The sequence below is a fragment of the Natrix helvetica genome (genome assembly GCF_964273705.1).
Source record: "Natrix helvetica genome assembly, chromosome: 3".
Classification (NCBI taxonomy): Eukaryota; Metazoa; Chordata; class Lepidosauria; order Squamata; family Natricidae; genus Natrix; species Natrix helvetica.
Genome location: NC_138549.1, coordinates 160,267,692 through 160,294,440, shown reverse-complemented (window position 1 = coordinate 160,294,440; position 26,749 = coordinate 160,267,692). Strand labels below are relative to the sequence as shown.

The 26,749-nt window shown below is 40.7% G+C and overlaps 1 protein-coding gene across 2 annotated transcripts; it reads right to left on the bottom strand.

Moving 5' to 3' along the window:
* Positions 1 to 990: 990 nt before the first annotated feature.
* TFAP2C (transcription factor AP-2 gamma) lies at positions 991 to 26,749 on the bottom strand. Of its 2 annotated transcripts, none has more exons than XM_081946210.1 (7): positions 26,442 to 26,749; positions 19,497 to 19,976; positions 15,877 to 15,928; positions 13,098 to 13,320; positions 10,461 to 10,579; positions 5,615 to 5,756; positions 991 to 3,363 (listed from the first exon to the last, which is right to left on the bottom strand). In XM_081946210.1, exons 1-7 carry the CDS (start codon positions 26,487 to 26,489, stop codon positions 3,078 to 3,080), a joined length of 1,350 nt encoding a protein of 449 aa, XP_081802336.1. In that variant the 5' UTR covers positions 26,490 to 26,749; the 3' UTR covers positions 991 to 3,077. The 2 variants fall into 2 exon arrangements, with proteins under 2 accessions (XP_081802336.1, XP_081802337.1); XM_081946211.1 differs by having other exon boundaries at positions 13,098 to 13,287.

Below are 26,749 nucleotides of genomic sequence, written 5' to 3'. Positions count from 1 at the left end.
TCTATAGGTGTATGTTTGGTTTTTCATGCCTCAAGATAGAGCCTTACTTTAGAAGGGTTTGTCGTTGTTTGTAGGGTTTGTTGAACTTTACTTTTGTAGGATTTGTTGTTCCATCCACATTAGAAAAATAAATAAATCAGTTTTCCCCAATAAACAATATTCAATATTTCTGCCCAGAATGTTTGTATTAATTGCATGTATTGTAGTCCACAATGGTATAGTGAATATAAGAAAATGTTCACAAATCTTCACAAAAAATAATGGTTGCAGTTTTATCATTTCTATGTATTTGCACACATACACTGGGGATGGGGTAGGATTAGGATTGGGGATAGGTTTGGAGCAGTGATGTGCGGTGAGGTTTATGGCTGGTGAGGCTGGTGACGTTATCAGGAAGGCAGGGAATGAGACCACGTGTGCAGGAGGCTGAGGCAGCCTCAGCCTCCTGCACACGTGGTCCCATTCCCTGCCTTCCTGAGTCAACATGAAAGGGACCGTGGAGCACGAGCCGCAGGACCGTGGAGTGTGCTCCTCCTGCACATGTGGTTCCATTCCCTGCCTTCCTGAGTCAACATGAAAGGGATCGCGGAGCGCGAGCCAGCTGAGCGTGCTCCGGGGTCCCCTTCATGTTGACTCAGGAAGGCAGGGAATCGGACCACGTGTGCCTTTTCCCTTTTTTTTCTTTTCATGATGAGAGCGGTGAGGCTCTGCCTCCCCTGACCGCACGTCTCTGGTTTGGAGATAGGATAGGAGATAAGATAGGGGATAGGAGAGGATGGAATGGAATACAATAGAATAGAAAAGGATAGAAAAGAATAAACAGGGTTGGAAGGGACCTTGGAGGTCTTCTAGTCTAACCCCCTGCTTAGGTAGGAAACCCCATACACCATTTCAGACAAATGGATGCATCTGCACGCATTCTAAATACTACCAAATATGCAGTTATAATGCTTGTTCAACAGATACTTCCAAGCAGACATAACTCTTCAGTGGCCAAAACAGGGGAAAATTTTATTTTATTTGTAAAAAGTTCTTAAATATTTAGCATAAAACAGACTGTACATCGTCTAACAGTGTATGCAGTTTAGCCAGTATTTTATTTGTTTATTTCATTTTTTAGATTTTTTTTGGCGGGGTGGGGTAAACTTTTTAAAATCTGAATCCCATTTATAAAAAAAGTATTAAAATGTTCACCATTATTTACAAACCCCTTTTAAATTACACATAAATAAATATATACATTCAAGACATTGTTTTCCCTTATACACATAAAACATCCCTAGAGACATACATATATTTATATTTTTTGGCCTAGGTAGGCAAAAAAAAAAAAATTAAAACTCACCTGCCTATTTTCAAGTTTTTTTCCTTTTTTTTAATTTAAAAAAAAAATGACCTGGTGATGCACATAAAGCTGCAGCGTCTCTTTTTCATATTTTAAAAAGTGGATGAAAAATTAAGGTTTCAATATTAGCTCAAAGTAACTCTTCCTTGAATACAGAAAAATCTGCTACAGAACATTTCAGTCTTGCAACTCTTGTATTTTTTAAAACCCTCAACCTCATTATATTAAAATACGCGTTTCTTAAACTATGCCTAGAAATCAAAACTTTTTTTTTAAAAAAAAAAGCAAGCATATTCGAAACTATTACATTATTTCACTTTATTCCCGTCTTTTTTTTTTTTCTAAAATCAAATCAGAAATCTCAGTATTTTGTCAAACACTCAGAAAAAAGGGGGCTTAATACTGCATTCTGTTCCACCTGCTGAGTTTCCAATGAAGTAATAGGAACCCAATCAAACCTCCACAGATGCATGTTTAAAATTGGAATTTCTTGCGGGACTTTTTCAAAGAGCTATCACATGTTGCTGCAAGACGCAAAACAAACACAACACCAAGGTTATGCTGCCACAAGAATTAATGTCACAAGATTTCAGCAACTGACACCACTGAAATCCACCTGACTTAGTGACCGGATATGGTATCTGCTGTTTATGGTGTGGTGGAGGGTTCTTCATGAATAGTCCAGATAGCTGTGAATGTCTGAGCATCAATTGAGGCAACTTAGAATATGATCAAGCCTTTGCCTGAATCTCACAGCAGGTTCAAACTTTTTAATTATCTCTCTTAATTAGTTTCTCAAAACTTTATTTAACTTTACATACTACTACACAATCATGCTGGTCCTGTTCTACAAGATACAGGCATGAATTCTCTTACACAGCCTAACAGATAAAAGTTTAATCATAATTTTAAAAAAGAACTTGGTCCAGCCAATGTACTTTCCTCTCCCTTCTCCATCTCTGTCTCTTAACACATATAGAAATCTGGTCCTTTGGCAGGGGCAATGAGTACAGAAACATCTGCTTCCTGTTTTAATTATAGCTCATTGATGCATCTGAAGAGGTTGCAAAATCTTGGCTAATTAAAAAGAAGGAGAATCAAATTGCAGCTCATGGTAGTTCCGTAAACCGCAGCTTGCCATTTTCAGATGCAACAATAAACCCTGGTTTTTGTTTCAACAGAGAGAAGATTTTTCCCATGGAGGGAGAAACCATGAGCATGTGACTTCAGCACATTTGTTCCTAACCTGCTGAAACAAAATTTATTGCTGAATTACATTGAGATTCCCGCCACACAAAAAGTATATTGGGGGGGGGGGAGAAACATTGCCTGCAAAGTGTCCAGGTATAGCGTTAACAAATTTCCATAGGAGGAAAAAATAAAAAGAGATAGCACCACCTTTTACAATTTAAATTTTTTTTAAAAAAATAATAATAATAATAATAAAAAGATAAATCCATGTTTACCTTCAGGTACATGGTCCCAAATGAATGGATAACAGCAGCTTTAAAGAGGAGAAAAGAGACAACACACGTCTCCAGAAAAGGATGTGGTTGAAAATTTAAAAATAAAAAATAAAAAGATAAGAAGATGCCCCAAAGCAAGTTCTAAGAAATATCTACATGCCTTCTAGGCAAGAAGATCTTAAGTCTGTGTGCAGTAACAGTTTTTAAGTCTATTTTCCCTCTGTGTGTCTTCGTATCTTTTCGTCTCTTTGTCATCTTTTCCATGCTCACTTCCTGTGCTTGTCCATCTTCTCAAGGTTCTTATTGCCATCTGGAGGGCTTTGATCTCCTGCATTCATGTAGGATTTGTCTGCTAGTTTGAGAGCTTCGTTCAGGTAATTCTGCACCGATGTCATCGCGGCGCAGATGGCAGCACTCCCAAATCCATGTGTGATCAGGCTGAAGTGAGTCAAACATCCCTGGATACCAGGATCTAAGATAGGGCTTGGCCTTGCGTTGCCAAGGGGGGTTCGATCCTGAGTGAGAAGCTCTGTGAATTCTTTACAGATTTGTCTGGAAGAGGCAATAGGAAAGCAAATTAATTTTTAATGCTGCACGAGCCACGGTGGCGCGGTGGTTAGAATGCAGTACTGCAGGCTATTTCTGCTGGCTGCTGGCTGCCTGCAATTTGGCAGTTCAAATCTCACCAAGCTCAATAATAATAATAATAATAATAATAATAAGTTTGAATTTATTAGCCGCTCCCTTTCCAAGTAGGACTCGGGGCGGCGTACAATGGGGCATATAAAACACAAAAAATATATAAAACACATAGGCGTACATACAGAACATACATACAGATACACAAACATGGACTCGGAGGAGGTAAACAATTTACATCATATAAACAGTTAAAAGACCCGCATTAAAATACCCCAATTGTAAAAACCCGATATAAAATTAAGATTTAACGTTTAAAATACAATTTAAAAACAGTTAGGAGGAATAAGAATAATTACGATTGAGCCAGGCCAGATAATTGAAAGAGGTGGGTCTTCAGCTGTACACGGAAGGAGCGGAGATCGGAAGTAATCCTGATGTCACGGGGGAGGTCATTCCACAGGGCTGGGCCCACCACAGAGAAGGCTCTGCTCCTGGGTGTCGCCCCCCGGCACTGTTTGGCGGACGGCACCCGGAGAAGTCCCTCTCTATGTGAGCGGATTGGTCGTAGGGATGTATGGGGCAGGTGAAGAAGTGTGGGGAAAGACGAGGCTTGACACACTGAGGAACGTCCAACTCTATTTTATTAGGATTTAACAACAGCAAGCAATACAGGAGAGAATCGCCCGTTCCTTAGCCTGACAGCTATTTATACGAAGAGCTGTCAGGCCGAGGAACCAATCAGGAGAGTATTGGCAACTTGGCAACTTTTAAGATTTGTGGATTTCAACTCCCAGAATTCCTCAGCCAGTCAAGGTTGATTCATCCTTCCATGGTGGGTAAAATGAGGACCCAGATTGTTGGGGGCAATGTGCTGACTCTATAAACCTTAAAGAGGCCTGGAAAGCGGTATATAAGTCTAAGTGCTATTGCTATTTCTATTTCCACTGGACAAAGGCAATGAAACCGAAGGACTTTTTATCAATTTCCTCCTACTGAGATTCTCAGACATGTTTAAGAGATGTTTAAATACGTTTAAGGAAAAAAGTCCACGAGTAACTATAATTTAATTTAAAGAGAGCATCATGTGAATTATTGCCATATTTTAAAATCTTCTTTTACCCTAGAAGTTTTTGTGTCTCAGTTTTTACAGATTAGACCAGTGTTTCTCAAACTTGGCGACTTTAAGTCCTGTGGACTTCAACTCCCAGAATTCCCCAGCCAGCTATGCTGGCTGGGGGATTCTGGGAGTTGAAGTCCACAGGACTTAAAGTCGCCAAGTTTGAGAAACACTGGATTAGACTATCTAGCTCAGGGGTCCCCAACCTTGGCAACTTTAAAACTTGTGGACTTCAAGTCCCAGAGTTCCTCAGCCAGCTTGACTGGCTGAGGAATTCTGGGAGTTGAAATCCACAAATCTTAAAAGTTGCCAAGGTTGGAGACCCCTGATCTAACACAACAATGATTCTGATGGAGGATAATTATTTATAGTTTAGGCTTGACTCCAGTCAAGTAACATGGGTAACCTGAACTAACATTTGTAATTTTGCATTTCATTTCAAAACTCCTCTTCATTAGATTAGTTCAGGCCTTGGTAGAACATATTAGTTCCCTCCTTCCAACCTTCTATTCCGAGAAAGAGATGGGGAGTGTTAGAAACAAGAGATTAAAGAATAATAAAGGGAGTGGATGTTCCCATTCACTATTTGCTTCAACTTCATCTATTACGGGGCACAGAATGAATAAGGCCATGGCAGGAGAATAAGAATAGGTATACACACACACACACCTCTGTTAACAACTGTGATTTTACCCGGGGATAGTTTTTAGGGGTGCTTTTTAATGTATTTTTTAAATTTTTATAATTGTAAATCTAACTTTAACTATTGTACAGTAAACTATTGCTACCTCCTCCAGCCACATCTATATTTATTTTATATTTATATTATGTATATTTACTGTTTTTAATATGACTGTACACCGCCCCGAGTCCCTTCTGGGAGAGGGGCGGTCTAGAAATCAAATAAAAGTTAAAATTAAAGTCTGATGATTCACTTAAAGACCATGGTGAAAGAAACTGTAACAAACACTGCGTGAGCCTTCTAACTCTTTTAATATATTCTACATCTTACACATTGCTTTCCACTCAAACAAAGATACTTACTTTGCAGCAAGGAGCATATTTTTCCTGCTGGACATCTCATTCCGGCCCAGATGGGGCCGAGTTAAATATTCCGCCACAGCTTTTGAAGGAAATTCAGTTTCACACACATAGCCAAAATCGCGGGCAAGATGTACTGCTTCCCCTGCAAATGGACCACAGAAGGGAAAAAGAGGGGGGGGGGAGCAAGAATTTGTTCATTAGATCACACCCACTTAAATAACTGTTTGCAGACAAACAGATGAACAATATTTGCCATTTGTCATAACCAGCCCTTATGTTTAACAGGTTTATTTTTCTCCCCAGCTTACATTTTAATAAAAGCACCGTTTGACTTCAGTTTTTAAAGGGGAGTGGAGCTACCTAAGACAGTTCCTCTAATCGGTGAGTAACATTCTGATGTTTATCCAGCTTTTCTCTGGATATCAAATAGTTGCAATGAAACTACCTTCCCCAGAATAATGGCTTTATGTTGTATATTGCACTCTGTTGCACATAGCATAGCCGGTTAGCAAAACTGAGAACTAAGCTATTCAGGCATTTGGAAAATTAAAGTCCGATGCACCTGAAAGGGACCAGGTAGGAGAAAGTTAATTTAAAGCAATAGGCAATATTACACTTCCATTATTATTAAGGGTCAAGCATCTTTACAGGATAATAAGGTAAAGGTTCCCCTCGCACATATGTGCTATTCGTTCCCCACTCTAAGGGGCAGTGTGCATCTCCTTTTCAAACCAAAGAGCCAGCGCTGTCTGAAGACATCTCCGTGGTCATGTGGCAGGCATGACTCAATGCTGAAGGCGCATGGAGCTGTTACCTTCCCACCAAAAGTGGTCCCTATTTTTCTACTTGCATTTTTACATGCTTTCAAACTGCTAGGTTGGCAGAAGCTGGGACAAATAACGGGAGCTCACTCCATTATGCGGCGCTACGGATTCGAACTGCCGACCTTTCTGATCGACAAGCTTAGCGTCTTAGCCACCATGTCTCTTTACAGGATAATAGTCTAACTTAAAGTAGGTCACCTTTTTGAGTCCCACCATACAAATATTTCTCATCCTATAATTGTTCTTTGCTCCAGTGTGCTCTCGCAAAATGTGAAGCAACTGCAAAAATATTTCCGTGGCAATAATTAGCATGAATTAGCACAAGTTCCAAGCAGCAGGATATTTATAAGCGAAGCAGAACAAGAATTTCCACCAACTGCTCCTGAATGTATGAGTGTCCCCTCTCACAATGTCGGCAGATTAAACCATAATACACTCACTCCAAATTCGTGGACATTCCCATCAATATACTTATAAAAAGGCAACTCTCCACTTTTAATGGATCTATATTTCATCCCGACAGCCCATTTGATAATGTGGCTCAACAAAAGCTGTGGGATGCAACTATTCTGACTATAAACATGCATACACTTCCTTGGAAATAACTGTTTTACCCATGTGAATTGGTCTTTGACTGCAGTAGCAAAAGGTGGCCTATTGACCTATGACTCAAACAGCATGGGCAAGTATTACAGAGACAAATTTCACATCGAGTTATATACTTCATTTCAACAGAGATAGGCCTTGTACTAATTTAACCTTTCATTCCAAGTCTCCCAAGTACCACACAGGAATTACACTTGCAAGTTGAAGGTTTGAAACACGAAACTCATTACATTTTGCTACTCGGCTTAACAGACATAGAAAAAACATCCTGTTTCTAAAGAAGACATAATTATCATTCAATATTCTTTGTGTTTAAAGATCCTCTACTTTTTTTTTTTGGTTACAGTGTCTGTTTATCTTCCTTCACCCATCAAAATAAAACAACATTAGAAGGGATCTTAGAAGTCATCTCATTCAACTCACTTGCTGCGCAAGTATCCCTTACAACCAACTAGCCAGAAGTTTCTTAAGCCAAGGAAGACACCATTCTCAAAACTCTTTTAAGCCAAGGAAGACACTGTTCTCAAAACTCTTTTTTTGCAGCTGACTAATCCTACAGTTTGAGGGTTTCTTCTAAGATTTAACTGAAATCTGCTCTTCTATTGGTTTTTGCTCCATCTTCTGTAACAACAGAGAACAAACCTTCTTCATGAGTGCAGTTCTGAAAACATTGACTTTAGGAATGACTGTATTTTTTGGTCAAGCTAAGCAAGCCCCAGCTTGGTTAATATTTGGACAGGAGGCTTCTGGAAAGACCTAAGATCTAGGCTAGTCCCTAGATTCCCGGAATGCAGTAGCAAACCTCTTATCAACTACTGCCAAGAAAACTGTGTGGTTGTATATCCATAACATCATGAGGAGTCAAGCCTGAGTCAAAGATTTGACTTCACTCCAAAAGTTACTGGTGGTAGAAATATGTCCTCCTTGATTGAAACTTTTCTTATTAACATATTGTTAATTTGCTAGCTGATCATTGGCTCTATTACTTGTATTCACATGACCATTTACTTCATTGTTTTAGGTTGTTGTTGTATGGGAGCCCCAAGTACTGATGGGTTAGAAATAAAACACCCCAAAACACAGAAAACACAGTCCAGCAGAAGATCTTGCTCCTATTAAACACAGCAAATTGCCATTCTACAGATTTGGTATATGAAAGGAGATGTATCAGTCCTAATTCCTTGTACAATGAGCTCATTGCATGACAAATATTTCTAAATTTAATTTAACCTTAATTTAATGGATTTTAAGGACGCCTAACTCCAAATAGTTTCTGGGAGACTTACAATATTTATATATTTCTAGATCACGTCTATCGTTTGTTTATAATATATAAATGTCAAGTTTTTGTTTTAAAAGGTGGTTTTAGAATTCCACTAACCAAACATGTATTGTTGCAATTTAACTTTCTGATTTAGCAATCCAAAAATCTCTGCTTTGGGTTCTTCTCTGTTCAGGGATCGCTTTGAACCCTTATCAGTCCTTGCCAATCTTTCTTTTCAGCTTTTTATAGGTTGTTTTTAGCTCTGCTTTACTCAGCGCAACTTTATAAGGAATTCTTTTTAGAAATCAGGCAGTGTAGCAAGAATTGAAGCTGCTTGTTAGCACACACATGAAAGTATCCCAAGAAACATAGTGATCAAAGAATGAAAAAAAAGTCTTTAGATTCATTCAACAGATGTGAAAAAGACAATCTGATTCTTCTAAATCAGTCATTCCTGCAGAAAATATCATAGTTATCAACGAGTGAAAAAGTCTTCAGATTAATGCAAGGGATGTAGAAATATCTGTCCATAATGAAACAAACAAACCAGTTATTTCACTGGAATCAGCACTGATAAAATGTGGAAAAGAAAAGAAAAATAACTGGCGGTGTTAACTATGGCTCCAGTTATACCCAGGAACGAGAAGAGAGATATTCAAAGCTGCTGATCATATCTGAAGTGTTACATCTCTTGAGACTTCAATGAACAAATTTCACCACTGATCTACAATTATTATGCACTTTAAAAAAATTGACAATCCATTTTTACTGCCTGGGCAGTAAATTAAAATGCCAATTTTACAGTGTCTATAAAATCTCCAGATCCAAACCCTTTTTTTACACAAACATACCATCCATGACAAGGATGTTTTATCCTCCAAGGTTATGCCCTAACATATCCTTCATTCCTCCCTCCCCACTTCTGGTTTGAGTATTAACATCTTCACTTGCCAGCTCTGCAGTATAAACATGTTTTAGTTGCAAAAGGCATTTTGGAATGAAAATGGGGCCACCGGGGCACAGAATTGGAAAGTGCCATTTAGACCTTCAGGTCCAACCTCTTACAGGTGGTCCTCGACTTACAACCATTCAAAGTCACAACAGCACTGAAAAAGTAACCATTTTTCACATGGTCCCAGAATCAAAATTTGGATGCTTGGCAACTGGTTCACATTTATGACTGTTGCAGCATCCCGGGGTCACCTTTTACGACCGTCTGACAAGCAAAGTCAATGTGGAAGCCAGATTCACTTAACAACCGTGTTACTAACTTAACAAATATGGTGATTCACTTAATAACCATGGCAAAAAAGGTAATAAAATAGGGCAAAACTCACATAACAACTGTCTCATTTAGCAACAGAAATTTGGGGCTCAATCGTAATCTTAATTCGTGGACTAAAACATATGAAGGACTAAAACATAAGGGGACTAAAACACACGAAGAACGGCTGCAGTATTTGGGTTTGGCTAGTCTAGAGAAAAGAAGGACTAGGGGAGGCATGATAGTAGTATTCCAGTATTTGAGAGGCTGCCACAAACAGGAGGGGAACAATTTATTTTCCAAAGCACCAAAAGAAGAGACAATAAACAATGGGTGGAAACTAATCAAGGAGGGAAGAAACCTGGAATTGAGGAGAAACTTCCCAACAGTGAGGACAATTAACCAGTGGAACCGGTTAATTAACCAGTGGAACCTAGAGGTTTTTAAGAAGAGACTGGACAGTGACTTGTCTGAAATGATACAGGATTTCCTGCTTGAGAAGGGAGCAGGACTGGAATACCTCCAAGGTTCCTTCCAACTCTATTCTTATTCTAATTCTGATTCTGATTACCTGTATTGAGAAAAGCTGAAATTCCTACTTCAGGCAAGCTTGCACTCGGACAGAACTTTAATCTGAAGTGTTTCAATCTGCTCAAACTCTACTTTAACACTTCCCTGAATAAGCCCATCACCTCTCGTGGATCCAGAGCAGATCAGCTCTTACCTTCTTACTTTCGTCTCCTTCAAATGGAATCAAGGCCATTATTTTGAGACCTGCATCCATATATCTGAAGACTGTCCTTTTCGGAAGACAGCTTGATCGGCGAACACAAATTGCTCGCCTTGCCCTTTAACCTGGAAAAGGCTTTAGAGAGAAGACCAACTGACCTTCCACCAACGATGTAAGTAATGTCACATTTGCAGCTTTCCTTCTGCCTGCAGGAAGGTTCAAGCCAATTTTGTCCAGCTTCTCCCTTAGTGAGCGGCCCCCGTTTTTAGATTTGGCTCTGCAGATGAGAGAGAGAAAAGGGCAGGGCGGGTGTTTAGATGCATTCGTTGAAGAGGTCACATTTTGAAGCAATTGGGAAATGCAACTTGCTGACATTCAATACACTTCTGCTGATGGGGGGGAGGGAGGGAAGAGAGGACTGTGACAAAAACAAGAGCTGACCTACTTTCGAATGTTCTATCACATGAACATCAGAAAGCAAGATGAAAAAGGAAGGAAGGGGGAGGGAGGAAGAGAAGGATACGCTTTGCCTCTGCGTTTACACTATCAAGCATCATTATAATCAGAATGACCGACATAATGAAAATTAAAACCCTTTACAGAGAGAGCATCAAACAAACTTTTGTTGTGGCAGTACCAGTACACGGATATTAAATGCAGCCTTAATTTTTATTTATTTATCTGTGATGTAAAAAAAGTCCACCGTACTTCCACTACTACAGATGGCATTTGAGGGTAGAGGGAATTGGGCACATTCCCCAATTCCTGAAAAATTGCTATATGTTAACAATTCTCTACAGCAATATATCTCAACCTCAGTAACTTAAGCATACTGGCTAGGAATTCTGGAAGTTGGATGCCCACCCATCTTAAAACTGGTTAGGTTGAGAAATGCATAGTAAACAATTCTGGCAAACTACTAACTGAGCAGAACTGCTTAATATGAATTTTATTTCAAAAGGTAGGGTGGATATGAATCCTTCTACAAGCTGAACACGCTTTGTGTTCAAGAACTGGTGGATCATAGTTCATAATCTTGATGAAGCATCGCTCAATCTGAGTTCAGTTTCCACTGAGAATTAAAAAACAAACAAACCAAGAGCCTATCAAAAGCTGAAGACTCAGGTAACAGACTGAAATGTGCATCATAAATTAAATCTGGGACGATCTTCCTTGCCACAGTGAGATGGATTGCATTCTTATTGTGGTAATTCCCACATTTGCTTCCCTAGATATTTATTAGGAGATACAACTATGAGGTCAATTTGTATTCTCTCTTGTGGGGATGCATTTCTTCAGTTGGGTAAGGCCTATTAAAAAGCATCCATAAATTAATATAAAGCATGTGGTTTTCAGCTCAAGACTAAATATTGGGTTCTGAGTGACATGCTGCGAAATTGCACTCCAAGACCAAAAAAAAAAATTTTTACATTCTATTAATCTGCATTAAATACCATTAAAAAGAGATGCTTACTTAAGACTTTCCCATCTTCCTGTGTCAAAAATTATGGGCACTGCCTGAAAGCTCTGGATACCTCCACTTTAAAGGTGTGCTTGGAATCTCATCTCTTCTTGGGATGACTTCCCCCAGATGTGTTGGGAGCATAGCTCTGTGATTATTTGCACGGGGAATGAGTACATATATACATACATACACACACACACACACATACATACATATCCCTTTTAGCTTTGGAGGGATAAGGAGAGGGGAGGAGGGAGGGAGAGAGGGAGGGAGGGGAGAAGCTAAAAGGATTAGTTATGGTCAGTGTTTGGATGGGATACCACTAGCATATATCAGTGCTGTAAACTAGATAGAAGTTAAGTGATAAAATCAGGACCATTCCTAAGATTGCAGCATACAAGATTTATTCTTGTAACCCTATACACAAGAATCTGGTCAACTAAAGTTCAATAAAAAAAAGTTGCACTATATATAAGGATCAACAGAATTCAAGTGGGCTGCACTTGGCTCTCCTGTGGAAACACGACGACTCTAAACTGATGGCACGTCTAACTCTACCAGCCCTAGCTCTGTCTGCTCTTCTCTTACAAGTGGTGGTCAATTACTTCCACGCTGTTGTAGAAAAACATAACCTGGGCATGGCCAGGTAGAATCCCACGATTCAAACTTGACTGAAGGACAACCTTTCTTTGTCCTTCAAAATTACAGCTGATAGCTTTTGAATCTGAGCCCCAGCCATTATGCTTTTGGTAGCCACATCATTGGGGTTAGAAGAGCTTCCCCTGTCGATTTCTAAACCTCATACAACCCAGGAATAAATCAGACTTGGCTTGTTTTTCCTCAATCAACATCTGAATACAATTTGGAAATGATGTTGTTCTCAAACAATCCATATATTTCTCTTCACAACCTTTTAACATAAGACTGTGGTGGATAAACTGGTAGAAGACCTGACTTCCTATTCAATTATTTTTCCTTTATTTTATTTTTTTACAATGCAGGGTAGTGGGGTAGAGAGAGTCTGTTTCACGGGAAAAGAGAACGCACAATGAATCCTGTTATGGCACTTTTCAATTCTGGAAAGGCAAAAGGGTGCCAAGGAGGTGGGGGGAAAGAGTGTGAAGGCAAGGCTTCAAAATAAACTCTATTAGGATGCAGCGTTTTATCTCTTGTTTGCAAGATTCACAACCAGAAAGAGACAAGAAGCGATTCTGTTCACAGGCCATTCAGCTCTGCAGGACACCAAAGGAAGCCCCCTTGACAGGACAGGGTTTCACCCAGGAGAGGAGGGGAAGGGAGAAAGGGCAGAGGGAATGAATGATGGGCTTACCTTCGGAGGACTCCTCCCAGAAGAGAGGCATTCAGACATTCGGGAGGAGACAATCTTCGCTGAACCTCGGCCACCGTCACTTTGTATTTCGATGTTGAACTGAGGAGAGAAAGCCGGCCAGGAACAGAGCAGAATACTTCGTTGGGATTGATGACTACACCCAGAAGTCCATCTTTCTGGCAAGGGAGACCTAATGCATTGTTTTTCGTTAGTGAAATGGGACCTGGAGAGCCAAGATATACAAAAAACAAACAAACTACGATGGAGTGTTTCTCCCATCTTTTTTTTTTCTTTGCTGGGAAGTCTAAGTCTTTAACGTAAGAATCCCTGAGGTTATGCCTTGCACCACTTGATGTCCTGGTAAATTGGACTTTACCTACCATAATCCCCAGCCATTCTCTGTCTGATAGCAAGGGATAATGGTATCTCTGAAGGCTTCTAGATACCAGGCTGAAGAAGGTTGCCTTCCATAATGAACCCAAAATTTTTCTAAACAATTAAAGAGCCTTCCTGGCCTAACCTGAAAAGGGCAGGCAAGGATCCACTTATTACTTGAAGACTCCTGAAGCAGTTATACGGATTTAACAAAGTATTAGGATTATATTGCTTCCCCAATTATGTCCATACAATCTATTGTATCGCAACTTAGAAGCAACTTAGAACTAAGGAGAAATTTCCTGACAATTAGAACAATTAATCAGTGAAACAATTTGCCTCCAGAAGTTGTGAATGCTCCAACTGGAAGTTTTTAAGAGACTGAACAACCATTTGTCTGAAATAATGTAGGGTTAAGCAGGGGATTGGACTAGAAGACCTCCAAGGTTCCTTCCAACTCTGTTATTCTATATTGTTCTAGTAATTAAGAACAAGAGTCAATAATCCAGCCAAGAATAATTTTAAGAAAGCTCCTCTTTTTGCTCTGAAATCCATAAACCATGGATAAAATGCAAACAAGACTATAACTTTTGCTAAGATAATAATTCTATCACAAAATTGCTGTCATATTATTGCATATTGCAGAACTGCGAGATGGGCAGCCAATAAATTTGGTAATAATAATACTAATCATCATCATCATCATCATCATCATCTACTCGGAGCATCATACATCTTAAGAAGGTACTTGGTTGATACCTAGAATGCTGGCAGCAACCCGTATCAACCATTAGCACCAGTCAATGGTATTTGGGACACATCTTTAAATGTTCAGTTGACTGAGTTTCATGTTTAATGAATACAGTTAATAATGATGATGATGATGATGATGATGATGATGATGATGATGATGATGATAATAATAATAATAATAATAATAATAATAATAATAATAATAGTCTTCAAGTTCATTCCTTTTAAGAAATGAATGCTTTTTTCTTGGCTGATAGTTCCTGGTGTGGCATCTTAACTTTATGAAAATTAAACCAGAGAAAACCCAAGTCATCAGATGTGTGTTTGTGTTCAATTGAGTAAGTATGCTCCACTGGCAGTTACATCCTGACAAAAATTAAAACCTGACCTCTTCCCCAAGAATATTTTGAGTTGGAGCAGGCAGGAGAAGAAAGGGTTAAAGTGCTAAGCCAGACACTTTATTTATCAAAGGAGGAAGATTTTGAAAAGCAGGTGAAACAGACAGCAGAAAAATTGTTCTACTATGAGCTAATTCTCAAATCAGCTATGAGCTGACAACAAAACATTTCTGGTTCTTCTCAGGCACATTTTCCCTCTTGTCACTTTTTAAGTTACAGACAAAATTGTCCTTTGATTTATATATTTATTCTAAAAACGTTTGCAGGGGAGGTTAATTGTGCAACAACAAAAGGGAAATATCTGCGCAGTTTCTCCACCAGGGATATTCACCTCAATCTTATAAATATCAACGGTAGAAGCTTGTGATGTGGATATACAACAGCCTTCTGCAACCTGGTAACCAGCTCTAAACTCACGTTAAATTAAAAGCAGTTCATGGATAAGCACATATAATTGCTTGCTGTGGCACATATTTAACAAAAAAAGAGAGACCCCTCTTTTTAAAAGGAAAGGGGATACTCTTCAATTTTTTTTATATCAAACAGAAACCCACTAAAAAAAATGTTGAGGCTGCGGCCAAAATATTGGTTGCAGCAGGAACATTTTTTGTTGATTGGCCCACCTTCAATACAAGCAATAACAATGCAAAAAAGAGAGAGGTCATTATCCTCAAACAAATATTTATATTATCCCTGAGAGCTTTCATTTCTCCCCCAAATTCTTAGATGAAGGATTTTTTTTCCTTCCAATGTATCTACAGCTACCGATGAGTGAATAATAACAAAAACACCAAATTTCCAACAAACGGAACTCCTTCTCCAAAAATTGCACATTATGGATTGTAACCCAGAACATAACATCCAAGGAATTTCTACAAGGTTTCCAGGAAGGAGACTTAACTCATTTTAAATCCATTGTATTAAGCCAAGATCCAGAATGTAGATACTTTTTTTAATTAAATGTAGTTTTGTAAACTATTTGTTTATAAATATAATATTCACAGCCCATTTCTTCAGAAAAAATATATATCCATGGGTATACATGACAGCTCATATAAAGAACCTGATGGCCTGGGGGGGGGGGGATCTTACTTTTTTATACTTGAGTTGTTTGTTATTGTTGTTTTAAACGAAGTCTCTTTTCAAGACGGAACATAAAGGCAAATCTGAAACTTCTAAAAAAGTTTACGAGTGAAAATACCATCCTATAAAAGACCAAAGAAAACAAACCAGTAGAATGTAAACTTACTGACCTTTTCTTATGACTGTCTGGTCATGCATTAATAAGTGCTGATCTTCCATATTCTGGAAAGAGAATGTGAATTTTTTTTAAGAATACAGCAATGGAATACAATTTGTTCCCCGCTCCCCCACTCAATATACAAATGTATTTCATTAACACATTCCCCTAATTCGTTTTAGCAAAAGCCACTTTAGCAAAAGCCAATACTTGAGCAAAGATTTTAATGGATACCTAAAGAGGCCAACCCAAACCAACAAAAATTAACTTTTTTGAAATCACATTGAGACCAATGGGATGGATAATCGTACGAAAAGCTCCAGTGCCCGTCAGTTTATTCAAGGAAGCAAGTCAGCAACATGCTGCCTTCATTCCTGTGCATATTTAGAATTATGATCTACTGACTTCAAAAAGGGCATCATTGTCACGGCATTCGTAGATCTACTTAAATCCCCAGTTAAACAAGTGAGGAAGTTTATTCATGACTGAGGCATTTAGGACGGTGGTGCGTGCAAACACAGAATCTGTAGTTCTCCATTGCCAAAGGGCAATGATTGTAACTCAGAATTTTTTTGAGCGGACCTTAAAATAGTTCAGGAAAAGTGGTTCGTAATATCCTGTTAAGCTATCATATGGTCAGCCTGCTTGAGGCCAGCTGTGATGTGTGAATACATGCCCAAGACAAACCCTGATTTACAGATGACAAGGGAAGGGAGCACACCTAATGGCAAAATTAAATCATAAGGCTGAGCATTGTGGGTGAACTGCACCAACATCTGAGCAGTTGGGCCTTGCCTCTGGTCTACAGGTAGTCCTCGACTTACCACCACAATTGAGCCCCAAATTGCTAAGTGAGACACCTATTAAGTAAATTTTGCCCCATTTTATGATCCTTTCTGCTGCATTTCTGAAGTGAATGCAGTTGTTAAGTTAGTAACACAGTTGTTAAGTGAATCTGGTTTTCCACATTGACTTTGCTTGTCAGAAGGTCACAAAGTCCCCACATCCCCAGGACACTGCAACCGTCATAAATATGAATCAGTTGCTAAGCCTCTGAATTTTGATCACAAGACCACTAGGATGCCACAATGTTAACGGTGAAAAACAGTCACTTTTTTCAGTGTCATTGTACCGGTAACTTTGAATGGTCCCTAAACAAACTGTTATAAATTGAGAACTACCTGTATTTATTTTCCAAGAATTATTCTAGATAACCTGAGCTAATTTGGTGTAGAGGTTAAGGCACCCTGCTAGAAATTGGGAGACCACGAGTTCCAATCTTGCCTTAGGCCCAAAGCCAGCTGGTTTGGTGACCTTGAGCCAGTCATTTTCTCTCAGTCTGAGGAAAAAGACAATGGCAAATCACTTGTGAAAACCCTTGTCTATGCAGGGACTTATCTATGCAGTCACCGAGAATCAAAACCTGACTCAAAGGGACACGAAAAATGACCTAACCATGACAGTGAAAGACCAACAATTTTGGGACCAAGCTACAAAACTACTATAAGACTACAGAATGTGATTCTTGGATTACTGAGCTGCGAAGTGTCAGTTTAAGTGTCTAAAAGAGCACCTTGTTAATAATGCAGGCTTTCTATCCCACTGGTTAAAATCTGCAATCCGTGAGGCAGTTTTATTTTGGAGCCAAAACAGAATACAGATAATCCTCGATTTACAACAGTCCACATAGTGACCGATCAAAGTTATAACGACACTGAAAAAAAGTGACTTATAACCATTTTTCGCACTTAGGATGGTTGTAGAATCCTCATAGTCAGGTGATTTACGTTCAGATGCTTGACAGCTGACTCATATTTATGACAGTTGCAGTGTCCTGGAGTCATGGGATCACCTTTTCCAACCTTCTGATTATCAAAGTCAATGGGGAAACTGGATTCACTGAACAACCGCGTTACTGATTTAAGAACTGCAGTGATTCACTTGACAAATGGGGCAAGAAAAGTGATAAAACGGGGCACAAAACTCATTTAATAAATTCCTCACTCAGCAATGTAAATTTTGGCCTCAATTGTGGCCCAAAATTGAGGACTACCTATAAATGGATTCGTTTAGCTAATTTCCCTTCGGGCATGGAGGACTTCTGAACAAATGAAATGAACCACTTTGGCTGTTTGGTTAACCAAGAAGGCAGGATGCAAATGGGAAAATACAATGAAAATAAAATGCTCATTGCTATGGCTTTCCCCAACACCTGGTGGCTCACAAATATGGAATGCTATTGGCCCTCATTGGCTGGGAACTGATTGAGAACAGCCGGAGAAACATCAGGTTGGAGAAAGCAATGTTAGCAAATCAAGCTCCCTTCCTTGGAATGATGAAGCAGAGGTAGGTCGCTGTGTCATTCGTGTAGGATTGTTCCATAACAGGATTGCACAGGTTATGAAGCAATGGAGGAAAAGCAGATTCTCACACCTCGGTGCTTGTGCAATGCCTCTTTCATGCCCAAATGATATATACACTTCAGAGTGAAAGCAGTGTTCGGTTTCACACTCGATTCACCAGTACCGGGCTTCTCATACAGATTTTCATATAAAGAAAAATAAGCATGTGTGGCTGAACAAAACCGTCCATTCTACCAGCCTCTCTAGAAGAGTTTTCTCAGCAAACAGAAAATGCTTGTAACGCCTTCCGCTCCCTTGCACAACACGCAGAAATCATTTTACGAGCATGAAATTCTCTGAGTAGATCCTTTGTGCTGCCCAACTCCACCCTTTATTTTAGCATTAATGTTATTGCACTGACTGGATACATGTTATATCTATTCATCTATTCGCTCTAGAGCGTCACCACGAAGGCAAAATTCGTGGATGAACCCGAAGACAAATGGTTTTAATTTTAATCAAGTGCTAAACAACAAAGCATTTAGTTTTTTCTCAAACTTGAGGCTATAATGCTCAGGGCAGGGTTCAGAGGGACTCCAAGATTCTGGTTGAGAGAGCAAGCTTTATCCAGAACTGGGAAATTCAACCTCTCCCAATACAAGCAGTCCTCGACTTACAACTACAATTGGGCCCAAAATTTCTGTGGCTCAGTGAGACCGTTAACTAACTTTTTGCCCCATTTCACAACATTTCTTGCCACGGTGAATCGCTGCAGTTGTTAAATTAGTATTGTGGTTTGTTAAATGAACCTGGCTTCATCATAAATATGAAGTGATTGTCATGTGCTTGAAAGCATCCAATTTGATCACGTGACCATGGGGAGACTGCAAGGGCTGCTGCAAAGTGTGAAAAATGGACATAACTCACTTTTGTCAGTGATGTTGTATCTTCAAACAATCACTAAATGAATGGTTGTATTTTGAGGACCACCTGCAAAGCTTTCTTTAATAAGATAGCCTACGTTTGCCCAAGCTATTAGTTAGCAAAGCCTGATGGAAGGAGAATAGTTGTAGCTCAGGGTTGAAAAGAAGGATCCTTGGTCATCTCTGAGCTTTTCTTGCAGACATTTTATTACCCAAACTAGGTAACATCATCAGGACTAGTTTGGTTGAATGAAACATCTGCAAGGAAACACCCAAGCTCAGAGAGCATCAAGGACCTTCTCATTAACAAAAGCTGCCGTAGCATCCTCCCCATTCATGGCATTTTATTCTGACCCCAGAAATGTTACCTGAACTTCTTCCATTTGGTGGGTCATGTCATGCAGTCCTAAGTTCTCTGCTAGGCTGGAAGCATCGAGCCCATGGCCGTGGGGCAGGAGCAGCTCAGATCGCCTGTAGGTTTCCCTTCTCGCCCCAAGGGAGCCGCTTTCCAGAGCTGGGAGATGAGGCACCAAGCCAGATCGGGCATGGTGGGATAAACCGGAAGGATCTTGGCTGGTCTGACGGTTGGGCCAGCTGGTTTGCTGCTGGCTGGGAGGAGGAGGTGGCGGCTGATGGAGTGGATTGATAGAAAAAGGATCCCCGAGGTGCGAGTAAGGATCACTGGACTGGGAGTAAGGCAGAGGCTGATAGGGGGGAGGGAAATAAGGTGGCTGGAAATCAGAGGTCCCCGAGTGGGAAAGAGGGGGAGCTGGACTGTAGAGATGCTGGCTGACAGCGGAGAGGTGAGGCAATCTAGGATTCCCGTTGCTGCTTCCATCATGGCGGTCCTGAGAGGGAAAAATGAATGCAACCCCAGTTAGTGAAATTCTGGAAGTTGAAGGGCATGACTGAGAAGTAAGCCCCGTTGATATATTCTGGTGGTTTGGGGGGGGGGGGTTCTTTTATTTTTAAGAATCAGGAAAATTACTATTAAGAATTTTGGGGCCAGTCAAGTGGAGAAAAAAAATCTAATATCTCATACACAAACATAATATCAAACTATACCCCAAAATAAATGAAAAAAACCCAAAACACCTGAATTTAGCTGCAACCTTCAAAGAGTCCAACTGGAAGTAGCTTCCAATAGGACAAAACCAAGTCCTCTGAATATTATGAGGCTGCAGAACGATGATCTCCCACTTTCCGCTAATTCCTGTATTTTCCCTTTAAAATAAAAGCATTTGCTTTGGAGTAAACAATTTAAAGACAGCCCCCTAATCCCACTTGAGATGGAAGATCAGTACTCAAATATGGCAGAGATCAATGAAATATGGCATTACTTAAATTAAAACCTGCTGTTTTAATCTTAAACGCAACAAATTACAAACCAATCAATACCAAGGTTTATTTCAGCTGTATTATATTTTATTCTCTCATCTAATAAAATGTTTTATGAAAAAAAATACCAAGTTTTATTTCAGCTACTATATTTTGGGGCCAGTCAAGTGGGGAAAAATCTAATACCTCATACACAAACATAATATCAACCCACACTCCGTAATAAATTGGGGGGGGGGGGGAACCACCTGAATTTGCAGCACTGTTTGATTTATTAATTTACAAGTCATATTGATCACCTATCTCATATGATGACTCTAGGCAGCTCACTAATTTATTAAATGTAGATGCCACCTGACTCCCAGTGCTTTACAATTGTTAAAACATAAAAAAAAAACAGAATAGAAAAAAATAAAACATGTGAAACCAAAACAAGAGAAAGGCACAAGGATGACAAAGAAAATAAATGCAGGGGAACAGAAAGAAAAAAATCTGGGCGAATAGCCATGTCTTTCATGTCCCTTAAAATCCTAGTAGAATGGGAATCCTTCGAATTCCAGGGAATAAGACCCGGAGTATCTCATTCCAAAGGGCAGACACTGCTACAACAGAGAATGTGAGCTCTTGGGATCCTGATATGTAGCATTCAGTCACTGGCAGCTATTCAGAAATGCACGTATCATCCTGAAATATTTGGCTTGCAATCTAACCATATACTTTGATTAATCAGAATAAAGTACCATGGAATTCAAGAAGTTCAATACATAACTTGGCCATTGATTCTACAGATATTGGGACCGAATCTCATTTTATTTCAATGGGCTTTCGTCTCCCTCCAAAATATAATCATAACTTCCAAATTATTTTGGTTTTTTTTTTAATAAAGATATATCAGTTTTTAACGTACTCCAGAATTTACAAAATTGTGCCTCTAAATAACAACATCCCTTTGCCCACTCGTTGCTGCATAAAACACTAAACACCCTTTTAGCAACTGAAAAGTTAATTAACTCATTAGCCAGAGCTTCTGGCATGGAGCTACAGGAGGATTCTAGTGTGTGTGTGTGTATGTGTGTAATATTTAATAATATTAACAGATAGTCTACCAACATTCAGAGGTTTTAATAAATGCATGCACTATGAAACCTAACCAGTCAAGTGGTACTTATCTTCAAGGCTGCTACATGTCACCAATTATGGATAACAGTATTAGTTAAAATTAAGTGTTAAAACCACAACCAGCATAATATCTCAATGCTAGGCTGCTGGGAGTTATGCAGCTTTCTTCCCTGTTTAAAAAAAAAGTGGGGTGGGGGGAGGAGAACAAGGAAAAACTGGAAATGGAGGCAAGAGGAAAAAAGGCTAGGGCTTCTGACAGATTAACTATAGGGCAATAGAGGAGTCAGTTTAAGGTGGCTATGGGATTCCCAAGAAGCCACAGACTGTACCCAACAACATGTCAATCTTGAAAACCTACCCCCCCCCCAAAAAAAGTTTAAATTAACCCCTCCTCGATTTTTTTTTAAATAGGAAAAATCACTCTCCCTCCCCCACCCAACAAATTACGTTTATTTTCTTGCCCTCTTTAATCTTGAGTACGCTTAAATCTTCCCATCCTGGCACTGGGTAGCCCGCTCTAGAGCCACATAAGTCTTGTTCAGAGAAAGGCCAGGACTTTTTCCTAGCGGTAAAAATCAGCCAACCAGTCACATATATATTTAGATTTATGCTGCAATTAAGATTCTCTTGACTTGTTAATTTAATTCCACCAAAGATGTTAAAACAAAGAAAAAAGTAATTTGCAGCCCAGAAAAGATGAGCTAATTTGCTTGTCAGATATTTTTTAAACCAATGCTTCTTTTTAGCTTGATCTGTTACCAGATAGTCCGTCTCTATCCCAGAGGGCTGACTTCTCAGTCTCCTTGCATCTTTAATTATTAAATATTGTCTCTATAGAATCTTGTTTTGAACTGTCTTAAATCTGATTCCAGATCATTAAATCTGTTTTTGTTTTGATGTACATCACGACAAACCCCCTCCTCCCTTGCCAGGGTATTTTCCCCCTATAATCCTTAAAGAAAAGTGAATTTAGGATCAATAAGGAATCCCCCTATTTACTCGAGGTTGCAATCCTGTACCCAATTTACTTAGCAAGAAACTCTTCCAAACCTGTTGGCCTCACTCCCAACATTTTGGAAATCAGAAATGTCCCTGCTCAGCCTGTGAAATCCTCAAGTGTCTAAATGCAAACAGAAGCACAGCACACTTAACTGGCTTTAACGATTTAACCCTCATTGTGAGTTTGCACTGAACCACAAACTGATCAAACATGTGTTAGATTCACACTCACCCATGTTAAACCATAAAAAATCTAATCAAGTATAAATGTTCTACAAATGCATCTGGCATCTCTTTATCTTGCTTGGGTAAACGTGCCCTGCCAATACAATCACTGCGATCTTGAAATATATTCCTAATCAAGGAAAAGGCTCATCGTTTTGATGGAAAATATACCTTGGAGGGGAATTACTCAAGACACACCGGTTGCCAGAACACAAATGCGCTAATCTTGCTTACTCAAACCATAGTTTGCTATGGCTACGCATTTGTCTATGTTCACCCACTACCCAGCTAGTCAGATCTCAGCTAAGGCTATTGTGTGATCTCAGCACTTTTTAAGAATCACTTGTTAGTTGTGAAATCATGTCCAACCCATCATGACCCCATGGACACCGTTCCTGTCCTCTACCATCCCCCGGAGTCCATTTAAGCTCACACCAACTGCTTCAGTGACTCCATCCAGCCACCTCATTCTCTGTCGTCCAGTTCTTCTTTTGCCCTCAATCTTTCCCAGCATTATCACTGGGGCTCTTCATTTTCCCATGGCCAAGAAAAGAGGACTGGGATCTGGTTGGGTTCTTCAAATAGGGAGGGGTGGGGACATTTAGGAAGTGGGGGGGGGGGACATCCCAGTTACTATTTCTGCTTAAGCCAAAAACCTCCTGTGGAGCTGATCTCTGACGCTTAAAAAACAACTTGCAGGAAATCAAGCCCCATTTAACCAAAACCCACCTTGCCCCCCCCCCAGGACATTATAAAAATGTGCAGTCAAAAGCAGGCCTACTCATGAATAAATTACTTGGGTGGGGAGAAACCTTAGGGAAACAAAAGGGAGGGCCAGGCCAGGCTTAAGCTGCGATTGAGAAAAGCTTTTCTATTGCAGAGTAATCGATACCCATTAACTCCCGAATTCTTTTTCACAAGGCTTTAAATACCGCATTCATTGGGAAAAAAAGAAAGAGGAAGATAAGATGCTTTTGTTCACCAAAGCTGAGGGAACACACGCTTTTTTGGGAAAGTCCTGTCCATCACTGGCCGTCCGCCCTTCCCCAGTGTGGCTAGAGCTTGTCAAACTAAGCAAGCAACCAAGCAACCTACAAGAGGTGAAAACTAGTCCAGGGCCAAATTTCTTACGGATCTTTCAAAAGGGAAACAGTCCGGCTAGGATTTCCAAACCCTCCGGCACCCCCTTTCTTCCTCGCCCTTCCCCCAGGTGCGCTTGGCTGCTTGATGCAACAGTTAAAGAGGCGCGCAAGAGGAGGAAGCCGCTGGGGTGCCCTTCGGATGCCAAGATCGTCCACTTCCTGCCCTTCCCGAGGCTGCTTCTCTTGCTCCCTCCTGCCCTTCCCAGAGAACCAGTCCAACAGGCTGGAGCGCCGGCTTCGGAGGCTCCCCTCGCCCAGGCCCTCGCTTCCACCACCACCTCTCTTCTCCTCCCCGCCCCGCCGCGTGGGAGGACTTGGAAGCCCTGCGCGCACCTCGGCCTGGAAGCGTGCAAAAGTTTGCCTGGATTTCCGCGCGGGGCGGGATTGGGAAGGGTTTTTTTTGGGGGGGGGGGTGTGTGTTGGAGAGAGCCTGCAGGGATTAATCATTTCCGTTCCTCGGCAAAAACCGAGCAATGGCTCTTTTTTCTTTTTTTCTTCCCCCCCCCCCCTTCCTCCTCTTTTCCAAACTCCTCGCGAGGAAAAGCGATGGGCAGGCCGGGAGCGGGGAAATTTAGCTTTTTCAAAGAAGGAAGCAGATATCCTTTTCCTTCAGAGGGACTGGAATCGGCTAGGAAGGTGGGGAAGTGTCAGGGATTTACAATCCTATACCGGGTATAAACCCCGTTGAGTTCAAGAGCACTTCTTTGCCGACTTACCAACGGCTGCGTTCTCACAACACATTAACCCGGTTATTGGGCGGGGAGGGCAAAAAACCCGTTTTTTCAAGTAATAAGCTAATTCAGGCAGGACTCTAGCAAATAAAAGCGAAGGCTGAAACACATAGACATATATATGCATATATATTATACACATATATATTGTATGCATATATATTATATACATATACACACACACACAAACACATGTATATACACACGCATGCATACATATATACATACATACATATACATATATATTATATACATATATTATGTATATATATATATATATATATATATATACAAAACACGCACACATACACATACACACACACACATATATATAAACACACACACATACATATATCGTGCTTGTGTGTGTGTGTGTGTGCGCGTGCGTGCGTGCGATGTAAGGCTTTTATAGCAATACAGCCTACCCAGTTTACGCGGCGATCGCCACCGAAGACTGGTATCTGGCTGGCTCAAGGGAGGAGTTTTCTTTTTTTAAGTTTAGGGTTTTTCCATACTCTTTGCCGGGTTTTCACGATCTTCCTCCGGGAAGGACGATAGTTATCAGGCCGATCGGTCCCACGCGAAATAAGCGCCCGGCCCGTCTCTCGCGGGAGCCCTTGGGCGCCTGTCCCAGGCTCTGCACAAAAAGTTGCCGGGGGGGTTCGGGGGACGCGAGGTGGATCCGAAGGATGCTCCTGGGGGGGGGGGGGAATCTCTAGGGATAACAACGCACAGGGTCAAAGGGAGACCATTTACTTTTTGGAGGAAGCCAAACAGTTATTTAAATGCGAGCAAGCTGCTTTCTTCAATCCCCGAAGCCGCCTTGGAGCGGACGCCGGCGGGGATGCGAGAGAAATCCTACCCCTCCCTCTCAAATTAAAGTCCCGCTGAAACTTTTTTAAAAGCCTTATTTCTGACCTTGGGGGGAGAGGGGGGGGAGGCTCTGGAAACTTGTCCAGGAGCCACGAAAGAGGCAGAAGAGACCAAACGTTCAAGGCCGAAGACCTCGAGAGCACCACCCCCAGGGTTGAAAAACAAAAGGCGGGGGGGACCAAAAAATAACCGAACCCCCCCTTTTTTTTTGCATCGCATGGGAAAAAGCGCATCCCGCTTAAGTTCTGTATCGCGCCGAGATTTTGCACGCACCGTCTCCATTATATATTTTTTTTACCAGGATTTTAAAAAGCGTGGGCATCACCTTAATAGAGTGAACCTAATTAAAAGCAGAAAAACTCACATTTCGGAGATCCGGGGATGAGATCTAGAGCGCTCCTTAAAACAAGCAAACAAAAAGGACGTGCCCGGGAGTGAGTAAATAAGGCTGATCCGATTTCCCCAGGACCTTTTTACGAGTACGCGACTGAACTTGCAAGGTAGCCCTTTTAAGCAGTAGCTTCAATTATTAACTAAATCAAGCCTTACGGATGTCAAGGAAACCCCGGATACATGCCCGGGACGCAGCGCTCCTAGAAGCCAATTTACTACACCCCCAAATACAATCTGGAGGAACGTTTCGCCTTCCAATAGCTCGGAGTAACTAAGGCGATCGTTCACTTAAGCTCCCTTGATCTGTCCTGTTCCCCCCACTAACTTCTGCATAGACGCGAACGGAAAGCCGGTAATCAAAGCAGCAACGAGACCACCACCCCCCCCCGTCTGATCAATGAGGACTAGCCACATGAACAGCTTTCAACTCTCATCTCCCTCCCCCGTCTGATCAATATGGACTAGCCACATGCACCCCCTGGTAAACTCTCACCTCGCAGTCTTCTTCGTACTTGACATTGTCTGCTAGTTTCCACAACATGGCGTCCAGTATTCCCCAAAATTAAAAATGATTAAAAAAATTAAAAAGTTCAATTTCTATAATAAGGATATGAACCCGAAGGGCGGGGAGGTATAAAGCGCCCCAGCCCCACCAAGTATTGGTAAATCCAAGGAGGGAGGGCGCTGGAGAAAGCAGGACTCTCTCCCCCAACCTTCAAGGAGCTGCTTTAAAGACAGGCATAGAGAGAGAGAAACAAAAGTTAGCGGGGAGTGGAATTCCGCCCGAGAATTTTAATAACT